We start from the raw sequence: 20,990 nt of genomic DNA on the forward strand, positions 1-20,990 counted from the left end.
GGATCTGAGAGAGGTGCTCCCCACCTCCCTATGCGGGGAGGCTTCAGGGTTCCTGGGGAGGGCCCCGAGGGTACTGAGGGACACCTACCCTGTTTACCAGCCTCCTGCCCGCGCATCTGGGTGTCTGTGCGCGTCTCTGGCTTCATCCACGAAGATGCTGCCCTCCTGGACCATCGGTCTTCTCCTGCTGGCCACAGTCAGAGGTGAGGATGCGGTCACCACCCACTGGTGACCATGCCTGGGCTGAGACAGACAAGAGGCACATTGTCACCATTATCATCATGCTAATTAATAACGTTATCCTTATTTCTTGATAAAACCATCAGTACAATTCAGGGAATTTGACTCTATGGCTAACACAGGGCAGCCTGCTCAACACAGATGACCAGCATCATCCAGCTTGATCCCATTTCTCCAGTGGCTGGAGTGGGTGACAGGGGTGGCAGGCAGCTGGGGCAGGTGGACAGTGCGGGGGCGGGGGGGCGGTTCTTGTCAGGCCCCCAGTACCCTCAGTCCCTGGGCGTGGACAAGGGCTCTTCTGCAGACTGAAAGGCATGGATGTGTTCCCCTGAGAACTCCCGTCCTGGCCCACCTCCTGCCCGGGGGAGATGCAGAAACCCAAGTTTTTACTTGTCCTGCTGCTGCTGCTGCTAAGTCGCTTCGGTCGTGTCCGACTCTGTGCGACCCCATACACGACAGCCCACCAGGCTCCCCTGTCCCTGGGATTCTCCAGGCAAGAACACTGGAGTGGGTTGCCATTTCCTTTTCCAATGCATGGAAGTGAAAAGTGAAAGTGAAGCCGCTCAGTCGTGTCCAACCCTCAGCGACCCCATGGACTGCAGCCTTCCAGGCTCCTCCATCCATAGGATTTTCCAAGCAAGAGTACTGGAGTGGGGTGCCATTGTCTTCTCCTAAAACCTCCCAAAGGCTCCTCAAGCCCCAACCTGCTTATTCCCATCCCCCACCTCCTTGCAGGGGTCCCTCCCAGGTGCTCTCTTTCCCACTCTGTCCCATCTTCGCACCTCCTCTCCCATCAGTCAGAACCCCTCACTGCCTGGCTCAGGCCCCCAAACCCTGCTGAGCACACTCTTGCCAAGAGCTGACATGGTCTCCTCCGGTCCTTTCGAGGGCTTCCTTCTGCAGCCAGACTCTTGCCCCTTGTCTCCTCGGCTTGTCCCCAGCCCCTTCTTTTCTCTCTAGAATTCCACCCTGGCCTTGCAGCAAGACCCGGTCCCTGACAGCAGAGCCCGGGTGGGATCTGGCGGTTCCTCCAGCCTTCTGGACCCCTCGTGGTCTCCTCCACTGCTCTGCTGCTTCTTGCGGCCCTAGGGGTGGGCATTCCCAAAGGTCACTCCCAGACACCCTCCTCATCTTTCTCTTCCTCAGGGTCACCCCCTTGCCTAGTCCGCTCCAACACCCCCTTAGCCCTCCCAAGTTCCAGGCAGCTCCACTAGGGTCATCTCCCACTCCTCAAACTCACTTGTGCCAAACCACACTCAGCCATCACCCCCACCTCCAGCTCCCTACTTTTGCCTTAACTCCCCTCAGAGGGCAGAATGCCCACCCCCTCTCCAGGCCCACAGCCGCCGCACCCAGGCTCTGCTGTCTCTCAGCCTCTCATACTTGGCTCCTTAGAACACCTTCAGGAGCACAGCCCTGCCCACCCCACTGGCCAGCTCAGCATCCCCAGCACTTCCCCACTATCCACCCAACAGCCCAGTTGTCTTCACCTGGCCTCGAAGCCCCCACATTTCTCACCTGAAGCAAAGATTGCTTTAGTCTCCTGTAGCCCTTCGGGCAGGACTGTTCTCTCTTCCCACAGTGTATTCAACACTATCATTATTCCTTACCAGTTACATTTCCTCTCTTTCAGGGCAGGGTTTGGATCTGATTTGTCTGTGGCTCCCCAGCTCCTGGGCTTCCCTGATGGCTCAGGCAGTAAAGAATTCCCCTGCCATGTAGTAGACCCTGGTTCGATCCCTGAGTTGGGAAGATCCCCTGGAGAAGGAAATGGCAACCCACTCTAGTATTCTTGCCTGGAGAATTCCATGAACAGAGGAGTCTGATGGGCTATAGTCCAGGGGGGTCGCAAAGAGTCAGAAACGACTGAGTGACTAATACTCTCACACTTTCACACACACCCCAGCTCCTACCTTTATTCCCAGTTAAGTTTCTGGGGTTCAGATCATGGATCCACCACTGGCTGTGACCTTGGGGAGCTTCCTTTGTCTCTCTGTGCCCTGGGTTCCTCTTGTTTCAAACAGAGGTAAATTCTTTGATCATAGGACCGTTTGGAGGCTAAAATGGCTAATACTGATAAAGTGCTGGTGTGGTATCTGGTACATTGAAAACAACAAGTATTAACTATCACCAGTTTTTGAATGAATGACCAACATTTGACACCATCAGTTGAGGAAGCCTAAGAGAAAAAAATCCACCGTAATCCTCTAGATTTGAAATTATGCCACCCTTGGTCATACCAGGGGTGACATAACTGTGAAAATGTGTCATGGACCGGAGAAAGGACCTTTAGATTTAGATGAGGTTATTTGAGTCATCAGTTGCATGCATGGAGCCTCTACTATATATTCAGTATGATGTGAAAATAAATTCTCTCTGTTCTTAGGGCATTTAGCTTTTCAAAGAGCAGGGAAATCTGAAATGGCAGAGAATGACTTGAGGGGAAAAAGGTGCATTAAGGGATGACATGAAGATGTGTGGATTGAACAAATGCCCGAGAATGCCTACTGTGTGCACGGCCTGTGCCAGATATAAGGGAGACATCAAGACTCATCACGTAGCATCTCTGTGCCACGGGCATTCATAGGCACTTGATAAATACTTGATGGTTGATGAGTGGCTAGAAAGGGCCATCTGGGAGTTTGCTGGAAGAGGTAGTTTTAGGGCCAAAGATTCCCAGATTTTTCAGCAATTCTCCAACTTGCCTGATGAACAGGGGTACTTATTAAATACACTGTTTCCAGGGCCCTACCCCAAACCCCCCAAATCATAATCTCTGAGGGAGGGGCCTGGGAGTATGTATATGCTCATTCACCCCCAGCATCCAGGTGGTTCTTATTACCCAGAAGTTTGAGGAACACTGATAGCAAAGATGAAGATGAGATTGGCCTTGGTCAGCCCTGGGCTGCACCCTGAAGAGTCCTCACAAGCAGCTGAGATGACATTGCTCCTTCTTAGAACCTCACAAGGTTTCTGTTTGTTCCTCTTCCTGCCCCAGGAAAGGAGATTTGCTATGAACCTTTTGGCTGCTTTTCTGATGAAAAACCATGGACTGGAATCCTTCAGCGGCCTTTAAAGTTATTTCCCTGGTCCCCTGAGGACATCGACGCTCACTTTCTTCTATATACAAATGAGAATCCAAATAACTACCAAGTAAGAGGGCCGTAAAATGACCGTATAGTGGTGGTGGGCTGGGAGAGGATTTGGGCACTCACACTGGAGCCTTCATGTGGTTGTCTAAGGAATTATTCATGGCCTTGAAACTTTCCAGAATAGTGATAGAGTTAGAACTGTCTGAACTCTAGGAATCTGATGAAATCTATGGATGCCCAACCTGGAAACTGACATATACATACACTTGTGTACAGAACTTCAGGACTTCTAGGATTAGAACCTTGTTCGGGGGAGAAAATGGGTATGAGTAGCTTTTATGGAGAAACCCAGGCCTTTGTGTCCCTGGGAGGGTCTGGGTTCTTTCTGCACCAAGAAGTAGAGGGAGAGAAGCCCCTCAGAGAGTGGGGACTGGGAGACAGAAATCTTTCCTTAGGAGCTAGAAGGGAAGCAGGGAACATTTAATGACAAAGGAGAAAAGTTGGGGACCCTCGGAGCAATCTTCAGTTCCCAAAAAGGTTGCCAGGTGAAGACCAGCAAGCTTACTCCAGGTGCTCATGTAAAGTAACTATACTCCAATAAAAGTTTTTTTAAAAATAGGGAATGAGACTGGAGCTCCTGAAAGAGTAAAGTCATGAGAGTCCTTCTAGCACATCAGGATGTAGGGACTTGACCCACCAGGGAATGACCTTTCTAAGGCAATATACCCGATTGTGCAATAAGCACTTGCATGGGAAAAAAAATTGTAAAATTAAGATTTTAAAAATTAAGAGAATTTGCTCAGAACTCAAGCAGCTCACAGCTCTGGCCCCAAACCAAGTTTGAGATAGCACGGTGTCTGGATATAGGTCCCCAGGGTCACCTACTGTGAGATTCTAAGTGACAAACCCCACACTCAGAGTCCCCATTACAAAAAAAGTAGATTTTAAAAAATGAAATTTATGCAAAAAAAAAAAAAAAAAATTCCTGAAAGGGAATGGTAGACATCCGCAGATGGCCAAAGAGGTCCTAGGAGAGAAGAGCTGAGGAACCCCTGGGCCTAAAGCAGCAGGCATGACAGGAGATACAGATTCAAGGAGCAGAAAGGGCTTTAAATGCATAAAATAAACAGCATTGGATACCAAGGAGTCATCTTCCCTGGTGGTTCAGATGGTAAACAATCTGCCTGCAACACAGGAGCTGCTAAGTCACTTCAGTAGCGTCCTGTGCGACCCCATAGATGGCAGCCCACCAGGCTCTGCCGTCCCTGGGATTCTCCAGGCAAGAACACTGGAGTGGGTTGCCATTGACCAAGGTTCAATTCCTGGATCAGGAAGATCCCTTGGAGAAGGCAATGGCTACCCACTCTAGTACTCTTGCCTGGGAATTCCATGGACAGAGGAACCTGGCAGGCTACAATCCATGGGATCGTAAAGAGTTGGACACAACTGAGCAATTTTCACTTCACAAAGGATACTAACTATATTGGGAAATAGTTATCAGAACATTTAAAAAGATTAATGTGGGATATGGTAGAATAAGCTAGTATATGGTAATAATTAACTGCTTTATTATCTTGCTAAATAACAAGGTCTAGGGATTGATCCATGGGGTCGCTAAGAGTCAGACACAACTGAGCGACTTCACTTTCACTTTTTACTTTGATGCATTGGAGAAGGAAATGGCAACCCACTCCAGTGTTCTTGCTTGGAGAATCCCAGGGATGGGGGAGCCTGGTGGGCTGCTGTCTATGGGGTCGCACAGAGTCAGACACGACTGAAGCAACTTAGCAGCAGCAGCAGCAGGGGTTGGTCTAATAACTTCTGTCATTTTAAATAGTAATGAGCATAAATGATATTTTTAAACATCTAAAACAACTATAATATTAAATGAAAATACTTGTGACTTCTACTGGTGACAGAGTATGGCTAAGACTACTGTGGTTTGTTGCTCATCATTTAAAAAAACACTGTATTTCAGTATATGCTGCTGCTAAGTCACGTCAGTCGTGTCCGACTCTGTGCGACCCCATAGACGGCAGCCCACCAAGGCTCCCCGTCCCTGGGATTCTCCAGGCAAGAACACTGGAGTGGGTTGCCATTTAAGTATATAAAGATCCATAAACTTGGACATTCTGAATTCTGTCCTCAAACCCAAATAGGTCAGGAACTCCTTTTCTAGACTTACCCAGGTTCATGGGAGTTGAACCTGTGACCTCAGTCTTACAGGAATGGGCTCTTAAGGGCCTGTGGCTTAGAAAGGCCAACATTCAAATTCATCTTTTCTCATTTAACCAGCGGATCAATATCACTGACTTAGCCACTGTCAGGGCTTCAAACTTCCAACTGGACCGCAAGACACGCTTCATCATCCACGGCTTCATAGATGATGGGGATTCGGGCTGGTCTACTGACCTGTGCAAGGTAGGCACCCACCCTCCTCATCTGGTGAGATAAATGCCACCAGCAGACGGAGTCAAACACTGCAGCCCTGAAGGCTGGGAAAGGACGACCTCCAGGGAAAGGTAGGCTCTTCCTAAAACCACCGAGGAAAACTCAGATTCTCAGGGGCATCCACTCTCAAGTTCTCCCAACTCACCAACCTCTACCCAAATGTCTCCTTATGATGCTGAAAAGACCCAGAGTCCAATCAAAAAGTCCCAGAGGTGGAGATGACAGCCAATTACCTGGCATTTGTCTCTGGTGGTTTCTGTAAAAACCCCTGTGTGGCATAAAAAATGCATTATCCCCTACAGCACTGCTATCCAGTAGAACTTTCTGTGATGATGGAAATCTTCTATATCTGTGCTGCCCAAATCAGGAGCCCCTGGCCACCTGGGCTTATCAAGAAACTGACATGTGGCTAATGTGACCAAAGAACTGAATTTTAAATTTTACTTCTTTGTAATCAATTGTGAAGAGCCACGAGTGGCTAGGGGCCATGGTATTGGGCAGTGCAACTTTAAAGTGATCATGAATACTGGTAATGAATTATTATTCATACCATCCATTTCCTGAACAGTTACCGTGACTCTGGCATTGTGCTAATCATTCCACTGTCAGTCCTTGTCCTGTTTAACCCTCCCAGCCTGGCTGTGAGGTAGGTACAGTTATGGTTCTCACTCTACAGATGAGGAAATTAAGGCCCCCCAAAATTCAGTACTTGCTCAAAGTTGAATCCAGAGGTGGAATGCAAAACCAGGTCTTCCATGCTCAAGATACCACAACTCCGTGCGTCTACAGCTTTAGCTTGTAGGAGGTGCCCACGCATGGCTCTTAGAGGCTTAGGCTGCACTGGGATGGACCTGAGGAGCTCCTTCTCAAGGTTCTCTGCTCCCCTTTGGCTGGATGTTCACAAGTGTCTCCTGAGGCCCATCAGGCTGTGTAGGCCTGGAAATTGGAGAGCCTGGCGCATGCAATCCACCATGTCATCCTAACCTCCAGCCAACTCTTCCCAACCTCAATGAACAATAATGAACAAAGGAAATAGTGTTCATTTCCTCTATGAAATGGAGGCCTCCCTGAATGAACAAAGGAAATAGTGTTACCCTTTCTGTTATTTGGGCTTCCCCGGTGGCTCAGAGGGTAGTGTCTGCCTGCAATTTGGGAGACCCAAGTTCAATTCCCGGGTCGGGAAGATCCTCTGGAGAAGGAAACGGCAACCCACTCCAGTACTATTGCCTGGAAAATTCCATGGACAGAGGAGCCTGGTAGGCTACATTCCATGGCCTCACAAAGAGTCGGACACGACTGAGTGACTTCACTTTGTTATTTATTTATTTGGCTATGCTGGGTCTTCATTGCTGTGTGTGGGCTTCTCATGTGGTGGCTTCTCTTGTTGTACAGCGTGGGCTCAGTAGTGTGGCCCACCGACTTAATGGTCCCACAGCGTGTGGGATCTTCCCTGACGAGGGATTGAACCCCTGTCCCCTGCATTGTCAGGGGGGGTTCTTAGCCACTGCACCACCAGGGAAGTTGTTTCTTTTTCCTCCCAAGGGACCAGTATCTGTGCCTGGATAATACCACATGACACAAAAGATGCGTGTATACGGTAGAGTGATATCCTACCTCTGTCTAAATTTCATCTATCAGACTTGTCCCTCAATACAAAGCATTGTTGGGAATATGAAAGCAGCCTCTGTGTGGTTTCAACTATCTAGTATAAGAGTCTGCAAACTTTCTCGTAGAAGAGCAGGTAATAAATACTGTAGCATTTGTGGGTCACATGATTATAGTTCATACGGTTTCTGTTGTGGCTATGAAGCAGAGGTGGACAACAGGTAAACAAATGGATGTGACTGTTTGCAATAAAACTTTTGGGCTTCCCAGGTGGTATGGTGGTAAAGAATCCACCTGACAATGCAGACAAGAGACATGAGTTCAATCCCTGGGTCAGGAAGATCCCTCAGAGAAGGAAATGACAACACACTGAAATATTCTTACATGGAAAAATCCCATGGACAGAGGAAGCTGGGTGGTTACAGTCCATGGTGTGGCAAAGAATAGGACACAACTAAGTGACTGAGCACACACAGTCATAAAAGCAGGTGGATTTGTCACTCAGGTAGCAGTTTGCTAATCCCTGACCTAGTAAGTCATCTTTCTGACATGGTTGTGTCAATGACCTTCTGTAAAACCTTAGACAAGTTACTTTGTTCCAGGCCTCAGTTTCCACATCTGCTAAGTGGGAATAAGTATAGTCCCAGTTCTTAGGGCTGTGGTGAGGACCAGGACAAATGTGAGGAATATTAAAGCCTTGACACAAACAAGCTAGGTGCTTGATAGATGTGAATTCCTGACTCTGGATTATATAACTGGTGGCTGTTAATAAACTGGTTTGTCTTCCCCAGAAAATGTTTAAAGTGGAGAAGGTGAACTGCATCTGTGTGGACTGGGAGCACGGGGCATGGACAAAGTACACCCAAGCCGTCCACAACACTCGGGTCGTGGGAGCAGAGATAGCATTCTTCATACAAGGGCTGTCGGTAAACCCCTGCCTGGGCCCCATGCTGTGGGGAGGGGGCAGGGAGAGGGCCAGGTCAGCACCCCAGAGCACCCAGAGGCAGCCTGGGGACCCATGGGGTGAGACACAGCCTGGAAGCCAGGAGCCAAGGAAGGCCTTTGCTTCAGGAAGCTGCAAACTTCTCCCTCCTCAGCTGTCCTGAAGATCCCTAGCTGTGAGGCCCAGGGCAGACTAGCCTCTTTGAGCCTCAGTTTTCCTTTTTGAGATAATCCTTCCTTGAAGGTTGGTCTGGGAATTGGAGAGCGAGCTGGGCTGCCTGGCAGCTCTCAGCCCAGCAGAGTCTTCATCCTTAGGGAAGGTCCCTTATAGCCTTCGGGAAGGTTGATTCTGGAGAACCCCAGAGCCAGGGCCATGAACCATGCTCTGAACTGGCCCCTATAGGGGACTCTGGGAGGGAGGCCCATGGTGGGGTACAGATGGGACTTCGTCGTGCACACAGCCAGTCCTGGCCAAGGTGGCCTGCAGATGACATGGTGGTTGCTGGTCAGCACCAGAGCCTCACAAGCCAGCCAGACCCCAGGACCTGCAGACTGTGGCCAGCGGGAGGCCAAGTCACGCTGTCCTAGGTGGCAGCCTGGAGCCGGAGGTTATTCTTCCCAAGCTTCCAGGCTGGGTCCTGTCCCCATCCTTGCTCCCCGAAAGCCAGCAGATCTCTCTACTCATTCCTATGCTAACTGACGCTCCACCCTTCTGCAGACCGAGCTGGGCTATGGCCCAGAGAACGTGCATCTTATTGGCCACAGCCTGGGTGCACAACTGGCAGCGGAGGCCGGCAGGAGGCTGGGGGGCCAAGTGGGCAGGATCACAGGTAGGGGCGCAGGGTGATGTAGGATTGGGTAGGAGATGGGAGGGGGGAAGGGGGAGGGTAACCTGGCCGGGGCCGTTATTGTTATCATTCCCACTTTCCAAGTTCAGGGAGAACAGGCACTTTGAACAGCACCAGCACTAGATGTAGGTCATCGAGTCCTGGGTGTCCTGCTTCTTCCACCCTCAGCTTCTATTTGAAGATGAAATTGTCACGGCCCCTGGCTCAGGAAAGGCTTTCCTGGTGGCTCAGCTAGTAAAGAATCTGCCTGCAATGCGGGAGAGCTGGGTTCGATCCCTGGGCTGGGAAAAATCCCCTGGAGAAGGGAATGGCTACCTGCTCCAGTATTCTGGCCTCGAGAATTCCATGGACTGGATAGTCCATGGGGTCGCAAAGAGTCAGAAAAGACTGAGCGACTTTTCACTCAATGCCTCAAGAAATTCATAGTCTAGTGCAGGAGACAGACGACTAAGTAGGCAAATAAAATCCAAAGTAGAATTAACACATCAGAAGACGTCTATACAATAAGGGGGGGGATGGGCCAAGAAAGGAGAGGCCACATGTTCCCTGAGGAGCTGGGGTCTGAGGGGGTCTTGGAGGGGCGAGGTTCAGATTAGGGGAGAATGTCGGGAGGTGAGCTGCAGCCTGGGGTCTACCGGAGCAAAGACACAAGGGAACAGACTGCGTGGGACTCAGAGGCTGGGCAAGGACCGGGTCAGGCCCAGGAGATCAGACTTGGAGAGTAGCGGCCCCACAGGAAGGAGTGATTGGAAAAAGAAAAAGGGAGACAAGGGGAGCAAGGGCGCCACCCCAGTCCTCCATGGAGCCAGGCGGTGGGGACTTCCTGATGCTGTTTGACAGCCAACGACCCCACTGGCAGCCTTCTGAATCCTTCCAACTGTGACTGCTGGGGTGTGGCACCCTTTGTCCAGGGATCTCCGTGGATTTCACGGGTACAGGGTTTAGATCCTGGTTGGTCTTAGAGTGCAGCCTCCCTGTCCACCTCCCCTCCCCATTCTCAGGGCTGGACCCAGCACAGCCATGCTTCGAGGGCACGCCTGAGGAGGTTCGGCTGGACCCGTCTGATGCCATGTTTGTGGATGTGATTCACACGGATTCTGCCTCCATAATCCCTTTCCTGAGTGAGTCCCCTCACCTCACCTCTCAGGGACCAAGGCTGACGGGAGCAGCTCCAGGCCCAGCCGTGCAACCCCTGCCACCCTCCCCCAACCCCCACACATACCGCAGGGTGGTGTACAAAACAGGTAACCACGGGAAACAGTTTGGGCACCAACTAACCAAAATAGGTGTCAGTCACAAACGAACAGTTCACTGCCAGTGATAACAACCCAAGGCCCCCAATCGGACAGCAGACGTCTATAGGCCATGGGAGGCTCACCCAGTCTACAAACTCTACATTCTTCCCTGGTCTGCCAATATCGAGAGTGGCAGATGTATTTATTATTGACGTTTGACCTGTACTTACAAAATGCAAAGTGAATTTTTTTTCTTCTTATGGCAAAGCTTTGGTTAAAGTTTGTTTTGTCAGAGATTAAATATCATCTTTAATTCTTCTAAAATCAACATTCTTTTTGCAATATTTTCCTGCAAAACCACTCATGAAATGTGCCAATGAAGAATATGTTTTCATGATGCTATCACTTACGGAGGGTTTATCATGTGCTGCGTTGAACATTTTGTATACCTTCACTCATTAATCATTGTGACAGCCCTGAAAAGTGGGTACTGTTATTACCATTTCATAGCTGAGGAAGCTGAGGCTCAACAAGGTCAAATGCTTGCCCAGGATCACAGATCTGTAAGTAGAACCAGAATGTGATCATGGGCCTGTGGGCTTCAAAATCCAAACCACCAACCACTATGCTCTGGTTCTCAATACAGCAATACAATTTATGTGGTCTCAGCATAACACTATAATGTAGAAACCAAAATTTTTAAATGAGTAAAGTCATAAAAATTGCACCAGCCCTGACATGTGTCTTCTGGTGCATAATGGTATTAGGACACTGAGAATAGTATCCATGTTGTTCAGTCTCTCTAAGACAGACAGACAGACACAAATACACGTGTGCCCGCTCACCCAGAGCCTACCTTCCCCCTCATCTTCTGTGCTGCGTTGTCTCCTCCCTTCTTGTCTTGCCAAGTGCTCATCTCTGAGAACTTTCTACGGAGCCAGAGACAGGGTGGCCGTGCCAAGGACAAAATTTGCCAAGCAGTTTCTTGCTCCCGCTGGAAGGAGCTGAATGCTTTCTATAGCCGTCACCTGACACTGGAACCACCTTCCTCCCGCTCCCTGTTCACCTCTGCTCCAATGTTTCAGGTTTGGGAATAAGACAAAAGGTGGGCCACCTGGACTTCTACCCAAATGGAGGAAAGGACATGCCTGGATGTCAGAAAAATATCCTGTCAACCATCATAGATATAAATGGAATATGGCAAGGTACGTGAAAGAGAGAAGCAAGCCCAGCTGCTCCACTTGGAGAGAAGGCAGGGTGTGTGGTGTTGACACCACACATTTCACCACAGTGACATTTTCACCACAGTGGCCTGAGATAGTGATTCTGGTTAGCCCCATTTTACAGACAAGGAAGCTGGCTCAGAAAAGTGATAAAGCTTGCCCAAGGCCATTTTCCGGCTGCGAAGCCCAACCACATGCCCAGCCTGCACCATCCCCCTCCCTGCACCAGCATGCTGAGACATGGGCTGCCCTTACCCATAGGCTAGGACCCAGTTCTGGCTTTGGCTCCCATGCTCTCTCCAGGGTCGGCCCCTTGGAGAACTGCAGGGTGGAAGCAAAGATGTGAAAGGGTTTTGACTTTCTTGCCATTTGCTGTTGTCAGATGCTAGGGATGGAAAGGAAGTGAGCTGGCAAGAAGACAATGGGGAGAAGGAGGAGGGCGGCCCTGGGGGTTTGGAGGCCTGTGTGAGGAGGCAGAGGCCGGGGGTCTGGGAGAGGGGGGCTAACCTTGTGCGTGTGTCTGCTCATCTAAGAAATCAGGCTCAGTGCCCCTAATGTTACGTGATCTGAAGCACCATTGCCATCAGCCAGCCGTCCCTTTTTCCGGCTTTGGATTATTCCTGTCACCCCGTCAGTGAGAACAGGTTTCCCTCTCCTCCCTGAAAGTGGAAACTTTGAGTCTGAGATCATCTCATTTAAGTCTTTATTTTTCCGAGCTGGGAGTTTCCCAAGGCCAAAGGCTGTGTCCCGGGCCTCTGGGCCTCTCCTTGGTACCCTGTGCTGGCCCAGAGCAAGCTCTAGTCCACTCATTACCTTGAGTTGAGCGGCCTCCTGTGGCATCTTAATATTGCTTGAACTTCATGTGAAAGAGCAGAGTCGACAAGACAACAGCCAGCATCCATCACCAGTTGGTGGAGCCTTTGACCTCCCCTCTACTCAGCTCCTGGTAACCCACTCCAGTGTTCTTGCCTGGAGAATCTCGGGGACGGGGGAGCCTAGTGGACTGCTGTCTATGGGGTCGCACAGAGTCAGACATGACTGAAGCGACTTAGCAGCAGCAGCAGCTACTCAGCACCAGGCACCTCCTGGTGTGTGTGTGGCGGGGGGGAGGGGGGGCGGGAGCAGGGGTGCTCTTCTGCTGATCTGCTCGCAGAATGAACACCAGAGTCACCATGAGGGCTGCCCTCTCCCAGAAGTGACAGGCTGGGCACACATAATAGGAAGGAGTCCAGGTTTAATTAGACGACAGGAAGAGAGAGAACAGCCTAGACGCTGGAGCGGGTTTCTATTGTGTGCACACCAGGTCACCCTGGCGCAGGCACTGAGGAACAATTATATCCACTTGCTCCTCTATTATGCAATCCCTGGGTAGCAATTTTGGATGAAAGAAACAATTAAGTTCGAAACAGTTTCTGTTGTCTGGTAATGAGTGCTGGTGTGGGACACGCAGGACTGGGGGCACTGTGAGGTGATTATTCTCCCCCAGCACAAATTGCAACCTTCCTTTCCCCCGTGTTGAGGGATAAAGCCCAGCAGACCTCCCAGAAGTGGCCACCAGGTAGGCCAGGGTCACTGTGGATCACTCCATGGGAAGTTTGGTACCAAGTATTAATAGCTGGAGAGATAAAAAAAGCAATTTCCCCCAACAAGAGGACTTCGGTTTAAAGAGAAAGATGATCAATAAAATGCAGTGAGAGTGGTCAGAGGCCACGGTGACCTTGCCTTCTATGGCTTTTACCTTGTGCCTGGAGGAGTAAGAAGGAGGAATTTCTCAGCCTGAGACGGTAGACAGAAAAGCTGGCTTCATGTGAAAGGTGAAGTATATATATGTATATATATACTCAGTCATGTCTGACTCTCTGTGACTCCATGGACTGTAACCCACCAGGCTTCTCTGTTCATGAAATTGTCCAAGCAAGAATACTGGAGTGGATTGCCATTTCCTCCTCCAGGGGATCTTTCTGATCCAGGGATCAAACCTGTGTTTCTTGGGTCTCCTCTTTGGCAGGTGACTTCTTTACCAGTGGGCCACCTGGGAAGCCACCTGGGAACCCCCAAACACACACACCAGGAGGTGCCCGGTGCTGAGTAGCTGCTGCTGCTGCTAAGTCGCTTCAGTAGTGTCCAACTCTGTGCGACCCCATAGACAGCAGCCCACTAGGCTCCCCTGTCCCTGAGATTCTCCAGGCAAGAACACTGGAGTGGGTTGCCAGGTGCTGAGTAGAGGGGAGGTCAAAGGCTCCACTGATTGGCGATGGATGCTGGCTGTTGTCTTGACTCTGCTCTTTCACATGAAGTACAAGCAATATTAAGATGCCACAGGAGGCCGCTCAACTCAAGGTAATGAGTGGACTAGAGCTTGCTCTGGGCCACTAGGAAGCCACCTGGGAAGCCACCTGGGAAGCTAGCCACACCTCCAAAGCCCCCAGGCTTTTGTCAGTCATTTACAATACATGCCTGGCCCTGGAGGATTAGATAAAGGTGCTTGTTAGAACTGCTCACTCCCTAACACTTGCCTAGCCCTGAGGAGGACCTCCCCAGAAAATGGACAGTACCAGGGTGCAGAAAGCAACTCCAGCCAACCACCACTACAAACAAGCCCCCAAATTTTCTACTTGCCAAGTATGTCAAGGTCAATGATAGAAGTTTTGAGCTGTGGCCAAAGCTCCTGATACAGGTGGGTATCAGGAGCGGTGATACCCACCTGTGAAATGCAGAGGTGATTCCTCTCTCAGGCAGAATGGTTCAGGCTTCAAAAGTTTAATGCCTCTTGTGAGCCTCTGTGGCCTTTGTCTTCCCAGGACTCCAAGACTTTGTGGCATGCAGTCACTTAAGAAGCTACAAGTACTACTCAAGCAGTATTCTCAACCCTGATGGCTTCCTAGGCTACCCATGTGCCTCCTACGAAGAGTTTCAGGAGGTAGGGCACACCAGGGGCCCAGGGAAGATGGTGGTGGTGGTGGTTTTGTCCCTGTGACTTAGAACAGAGCAGAGATGTAAATCCATGGCTGAGGAGAGCCTTCCTCCCAGGAGTAGGATGGGCAGGAGAGGAACAGCACAGATCTGAACTGTACTGGGCCTCCCCTAGATCCCCAGCTTTTCATTCTGGAAAATTCCCAGTGGATACCTGGATGGGTAGATGGATGCAAGCGTGCATGGATCAGTGTGGGGTCCTGGGGAGCAGACACAGAATGGATACCCGAATGGAAAGATGGATAGGTAGATGAGAAGATGGATGAGGGATGGATGGATGGATGGAATAGAAGATGAACTGATTGATAGAGACAGTGATGAGTCCAAGGCCTATGGCCCACAGACAAACTGTTTTCTTTCACTAGGGTGGCTGTTTTCCTTGTCCAGTGAGAGGATGTCCCAAAATGGGGCACTATGCTGACCAATTCCAGGGGAAAACCAGTGCCGTGGGACAGACCTTTTTCCTGAACACAGGGAGCAGTGGTAACTTTACAAGTAAGTTTCCATTTTACGAATTTAAAAATTCTTGCAAATAATTTTAAAGGTGTTTCAGCCTTCATAGGACCCTCGGTAGCAATTTAACAGAAACTCAGCTCCAACCATTTTAAGCTATAATGGAAGGACAGTAGAATGGCATTTGTCTTAGGTCTCAAGTTCACCCTTTAACCAAAAATCCTGATCAGTAGAATAAAGTATAGTGATTGGCCCACACTGGGTTACAAGTTCACTCACCCCTGTGGCCAGAAGGACGGATCCATTAACAGAAGAAGAGCGTTCAGTTCAGTTCAGTTGCTTAGTCGTGTCTGACTCTGTGTGACCCCATGGACTGCAGCATGCTAGGCTTCCCTGTCCTTCTCTATCTCCCAGAGTTTGCTCAAACCCATGTCCATCAAGTTAGTGATGCCATCCGACCATCTCATCCTCTGTCGTCCCCTTCTCCTCCTGCCCTCAATCTTTCCCAGCATCAGGGTCTTTTCCAATGAGTCAGCTGTTTGCATCAAGTGGCCAAAGTATTGGAACTTCAGCTTCAGCATCAGTGCTTCCAATGAATATGCAGGACTGATTTCCTTTAGGTGAGGTGGGGCAGAGTCACTGTAAGTCAAGAAGTCTCCCCACTAATTATATGTCATATCAGTCCCCCTACATACACATAATCATGTTGTGTTTTTGTTGTTTTGCCCAGCTTCTCATTTAAAAAATACCAGATAGTGAAATGATCAAGATTCATGTGTTATAAGTAATGGTAGCCAAATGAAGAACAATTGTTGTTCAAAGGAGTTTCAAATTTTAAAAAGTTATGTAGCACTTTGTAAAACACTTCATGCAATCTTCACAGTATTTGTCATGAAAGATCACAGTTTGGCAGTCTCTATAAAGTCTTACATGCATAGGACTTTAACCCAGCCATTCTTCTTCTCAGAATTTACTTAGGAAAAATACTTGCATGTGTGAATGAGAATATGTGCTCAAGAATGGACCCTGTAGCGTTGTTTTTAATACCAGAAAATTGGCGGTTGGGGGAGGCCAGGGAGAGCAACCTGAATCTCAGGACACCAAGCCTCACTGAAGAAAATCATCATGCATAGTCACTCTTCCCCCTCACCCACAGAGGACTCAGCTAGGAACAAGACTGCCTAGGGTCATTTCTTTCAACAAGATGAGTTAATTTAATGATTGCATTTCTTTGGACAGGTTGGAGATATAGGGTATCCATCACACTGGCTGGAACAAAGAAAGTGAGGGGGTCCATCAGAATTGCTTTGTATGGAAGTAATGGAAACTCAAAACAATATCAAATTTTCAAGTAAGTTTGATAGTAAAGTGAAATGACCAGACTTTCCATGGTAGATGATTCATATGAGATTAGGTATAAACTGCTTTATAAACCTAGCCACCTATGATACAGAACCATTGAATCCTGAAATGTCGAAGCTGGATGGAAGCCTTAGATCTGGTTCAATCACCCCATTTACACACGAGAGGAAAGAGAACTCGCTATTTAACATGAGACAAATGGGGACTTTTTCTGAATTGTCAGTTGTTGCTTCCTTACTTAGGTTTTATGAATATCAAATTCTCCTCAGGCCAGGCGCATTTGTGCGGCAACTCCCTCCTCACCAACACGCACACTTCATCCCCTACACACACACACACAGGAAGCCTGAGGCCACCTTCTCATCGCTGTAGCCTCAGTGCCTACTTCTGCTGGGTATGTGAGGTGCTTGGTGAATGTATGTTGGACAAATGCATAACAATGCTGTAAAAGGGCTTCCCCGGTGGCTTGTATAAAGAATATGCCTGTAATGCAGGAGACCTGGGTCAGGAAGACTCCCCTGGAGAAGGGAAAGGCAACTCACTCCATTAATTCTTGCCCGGAGAATTCCATGGATAGAGGAACCTGGTGGACTACAATCCACGGGGTCACAGAGTCAGACACGACTGAGCAACTAACGCTTTCACACTTTCAATGCTGTAAAAATAGATTGTTTTTTGCACTAAGTTCTACATAATAATTTTCATGTTAAAGTTCTTTGACCACTTCCTGTGCTACACATGAGGTGATAACAAATGACCTCAGCTGACCCACAGGTATCTTTGAACATAGATATTGCATTAATTAGTCCCACAGTAAACCAACAAGGTTAATATGCAACCCCAAATATTTAACTTCCCTCTAGGGACAGACTGTATGTGTGTGCTTGGTCATTCAGTATGTCTGACTCTGCGATTCCATGGACTGTAGCCCGCCAGGCTCCTCTCTCCATGGAATTTTCCAGGCAAGAATACTGGAGTGGGTTGCCATCTCCTATTCCAGGGAATCGTCCTGACCCAGGGATCGAACCCGCATCTCTTGAGTCTTCTGCATTGGCAGGCAGATTTTTTACCACTGTGTCACCTGGGAATCCCAGGGAAAAACAAAACAGTGAAAATCTAGAGTCTAATATTTTTAAAAGTTGTATTGTTTACAAACACCTTTGTGATTTACCAGTCCCTGGATGTGTATGAAGTTATACAATTTATTTGCAGAAAACCAGCAACAGTGGCTGTTTGGAGAAACAACAGATTGCTATCAACCTATGTATTTACATATACACCTGATAAAATATTTTATGTCTATGTTTTCAGAGGATCCCTCCAACCAAATGCAAGTCATATACATGACATTGATGTGGACCTCAATATTGGAAAAGTCCAGAAAGTCAAGTTCCTTTGGAACAACAATGTGATAAATCTCTTCCGGCCCAAACTAGGGGCTTCCAGAGTTACAGTGCAAGGTGGTGAAGATAGGACTGAGTGCGTATCTTTTATTCCATCTAAGTTTTATTTTCTATATTTAGCTATCAATCTGTTCACCAGTCCATCCATTCATCCATCCAATCACCAACCTACACATCTATGCATTTATCCACTGACACATTCATCCAGCCATTTCTGTTCATCCACTTATCTGTCCACTCATCTATCCAGCCATCTATACAGACACCTGTCGTCTCATGCTTCTGGCCATCCAGCCAACTATCCATTCATCTACCCAGCTATTCATCTCAACTCTGCACCTATCCATCAATTTACTTTTGAAAAATAAATAATTTCCTTAAGCCAAACTCACGTTGGCAGGAGCAAGGCATCAGTATTTAGGTATATGTTCAAGAAGGGCTGATTCATGTTGATGTTTGGTAGAAACCAACACAATACTATAAAGCAATTATCCTTCAATTAAGAATAAATACATTTTTTAGAAAAGAAAAGAAAAATAAAATCATGTAGACCCATAAAAAAAGAAACAGGCAAATATGAAACTTTTATCTTAAACAATAAGGAAGACACCTGGGCAGTACTTGGCGGAAACCTCTGAGTTAATTTCAGCTGGGGAGCAGTTAGGAATGTAAATTGCTTTGTTTGGAGACTATGGCACGTATTGGATCTAGCTCATAGTGGCAAACTCTTCTTATTCAGAGGGAACAGAACCTTACCTGGTAGGAGCTGGGAGAGTACCAAACTATATCTAAAAATATGAAAAGAAAGTCCACCTTAAAAGAGGACCATCATTGCCAGGCTCAAAATCCTCTGGGTTTTTTTTGTTGTTTGCTTTGCTTTTGCTATTTTATTTTTTTAGTAGAGTATCATTGCTTTACAATATTGTGTTAGTTTCTGCTACAACAAAGTGAATCTGCTATATGCATACCCGTACCCCTCTCCCTCCTGAGTTTCTACCCCACACTCCCGTCCCACCTCTCTGTGCGTGTGTGCGAAGTCACTTCACCGACTCTGTGCAACCCTATGGAGCGTAGCCCGCCAGGCTACTGTGTCCATGGGATTCTCCAGGCAAGAATTATTGGAGTGGGTTGCCATACCCTCCTCCAGAGGGGCTTCCCAACTTAGGGATCAAACTGTGGAAAGCTTCCCAGGTGACTGGCGGCAAGTTCTTTACTGCTAGTGCCACCTGGGAAGCCCCATCCCATCCCTCTAGGTCATCACAAATATCATACATTAATGCACGTATATGGAATCTAGAAAAATGGTACCAATGAACCTATTTGCACGGCAGGAATACAGACACAGATGTAGAGAACAGACATGTGGGGACAGTGAGGAGAAAGGGAGGGTGGGATGAATTGGGAGGGGAGCACTGACATTTATACACTACCATGTGTGAAATAGATAATCAGTGGGAAGCTGCTGTATAGCACAGAGAGCTCGGTGATAACCCCCTGGGTTTTGAAAATCCTTGATCTGACCACTGATTCACTCTCAGCTCTTTAAAAGTCCAAGGAGGGGAGGAGATTCTTTGAGGGGGTTTGCTTTCTGAGCATCACTTGGACTCTGCCTCGGGTAGCAGAGCTTTTCAGTCAAAGGGGTCTGAATTCCAGCGGATTAGCCAAAAACTGTTTACTTACCTGAAGTCACTTTTCAACAAGCAAAAGAGCCTAATGCCAGAAATGTCTTCCTCCACAGGTATAATTTTTGCAGCAACGACACGATGCAAGAAAATGCATTACAAACCCTCTACCCTTGTTAAAAATGTGGTGCCCCTTTTATCTTTGTGATAATAAAATTTCAATGGCCTTGTTCTGATGTTGTTAGTTTGACATTCTGCATGTTCTGGGTCACATTTTAGAAACGATTTGGGGGACTGGAGCCAACTTGGCCACAGATAATGTCTAAAACATTCTACTGGTCCACCTCCTCCACCATCTCTCTTCCAGGATACTTTGTGTATCCTGTCCTAATGGATTTTATATCCTTAGACAGTGGAATTCTGTCCTGCTTGAAAAGGTTACTTCCACATGTTGCCCACTCAGCTTGCAGTATCCTGGGGTACCCCATGTAAGACCCCATACAAGAGCAGCCTGTGGCATGAGTGACTCTGGGGGTAATCTAGGTGGAATCTGCTTCCACCATGGAGGGAGAAGAGCTTTAAAAGAATTTACTACATGAACATGGCATAAAAGGCAAATGATGCAGAAGTGAGCTTTTACCCAAGGTCCTGTCCTTCCAGCTTTGCCCTAGGGCTTCTCACTTTCTCTTCCCAGAGACAACTTGAGTTCTCCCTGAAATAGTCGCCATATAGAATATTTGCACACCTATCTCACATATCCCAACGCTGCTGCTGCTGCTGCTGTTGCTGCTAAGTCGCTTCAGTTGTGTCCGACTCTGTATGACCCCATAGACGGCAGCCCACCAGGCCCCACCGTCCCTGGGATTCTCCAGGCAAGAATACTGGAGTGGGTTGCCATTGCCTCCTCCAATGCATGAAAGTGAAAAGTGAAAGTGAAGTCACCCAGTCATGTCCGACCCTTAGCGACCCCATGGACTGCAGCCTACCAGGCTCCTCCATCCATGGGATTTTCCAGGCAAGAGTACTGGAGTGGGTTGCCATTGCCTTCTCCGATCCCAGCCCTATATCTCCCTTTTTTAAAAAAAGAATTTATAAGCTATGACAAACGTAGACAGCAACAAAGATTCCCTTAGTCAAAGCTATGGTATTTCCAGTAGTCATGTATGGATGTGAGAGTTGGACCATAAAGAAGGCTGAGCACTGAAGAATTGATGCTTTTGAATTGTGGTGCTGGAGAGGATTCTTGAGAGTCCCTTGGACAGCACAGAGATCAAACCAGTCAATCCTAAAGGAAATCAGTCCTGAATATTCATTAGAAGGACTGATGGCTGAAGCTGAAACTCCAATACTTTAGCCACCTGATGTGAAAAGCCAACTCATTGGAAAAGCCCCTGATGCTGGGAAAGATTGAGGGCAGGAGAAAAGGGGATAATAGAGGATGAGATGGTTGGATGGCATCATCAATTCAATGGACAGGAGTTTGAGTAAACTCCGGGAGATGGTGAAGGACAGGGAAGCCTGGTATGCTTCAGTTCAAGGGA

General features: G+C 48.2%; 1 protein-coding gene across 1 annotated transcript; it reads left to right on the plus strand.

Annotated features, from left to right (window-relative positions):
• The first annotated feature begins 89 nt into the window (after positions 1 to 89).
• Positions 90 to 19,680, plus strand: LOC129636613 (pancreatic lipase-related protein 2). Its single transcript, XM_055560119.1, has 12 exons — positions 90 to 203; positions 3,239 to 3,393; positions 5,628 to 5,753; positions 8,180 to 8,314; positions 9,049 to 9,160; positions 10,180 to 10,299; positions 11,499 to 11,618; positions 14,438 to 14,556; positions 14,975 to 15,104; positions 16,302 to 16,413; positions 17,736 to 17,903; positions 19,566 to 19,680. Exons 1-12 carry the CDS (start codon positions 155 to 157, stop codon positions 19,627 to 19,629), a joined length of 1,410 nt encoding a protein of 469 aa, XP_055416094.1. The 5' UTR covers positions 90 to 154; the 3' UTR covers positions 19,630 to 19,680.
• The last annotated feature ends 1,310 nt before the right edge of the window (positions 19,681 to 20,990 follow it).

This window comes from Bubalus kerabau, chromosome 22 (genome assembly GCF_029407905.1).
Source record: "Bubalus kerabau isolate K-KA32 ecotype Philippines breed swamp buffalo chromosome 22, PCC_UOA_SB_1v2, whole genome shotgun sequence".
Taxonomy (NCBI): Eukaryota; Metazoa; Chordata; class Mammalia; order Artiodactyla; family Bovidae; genus Bubalus; species Bubalus kerabau.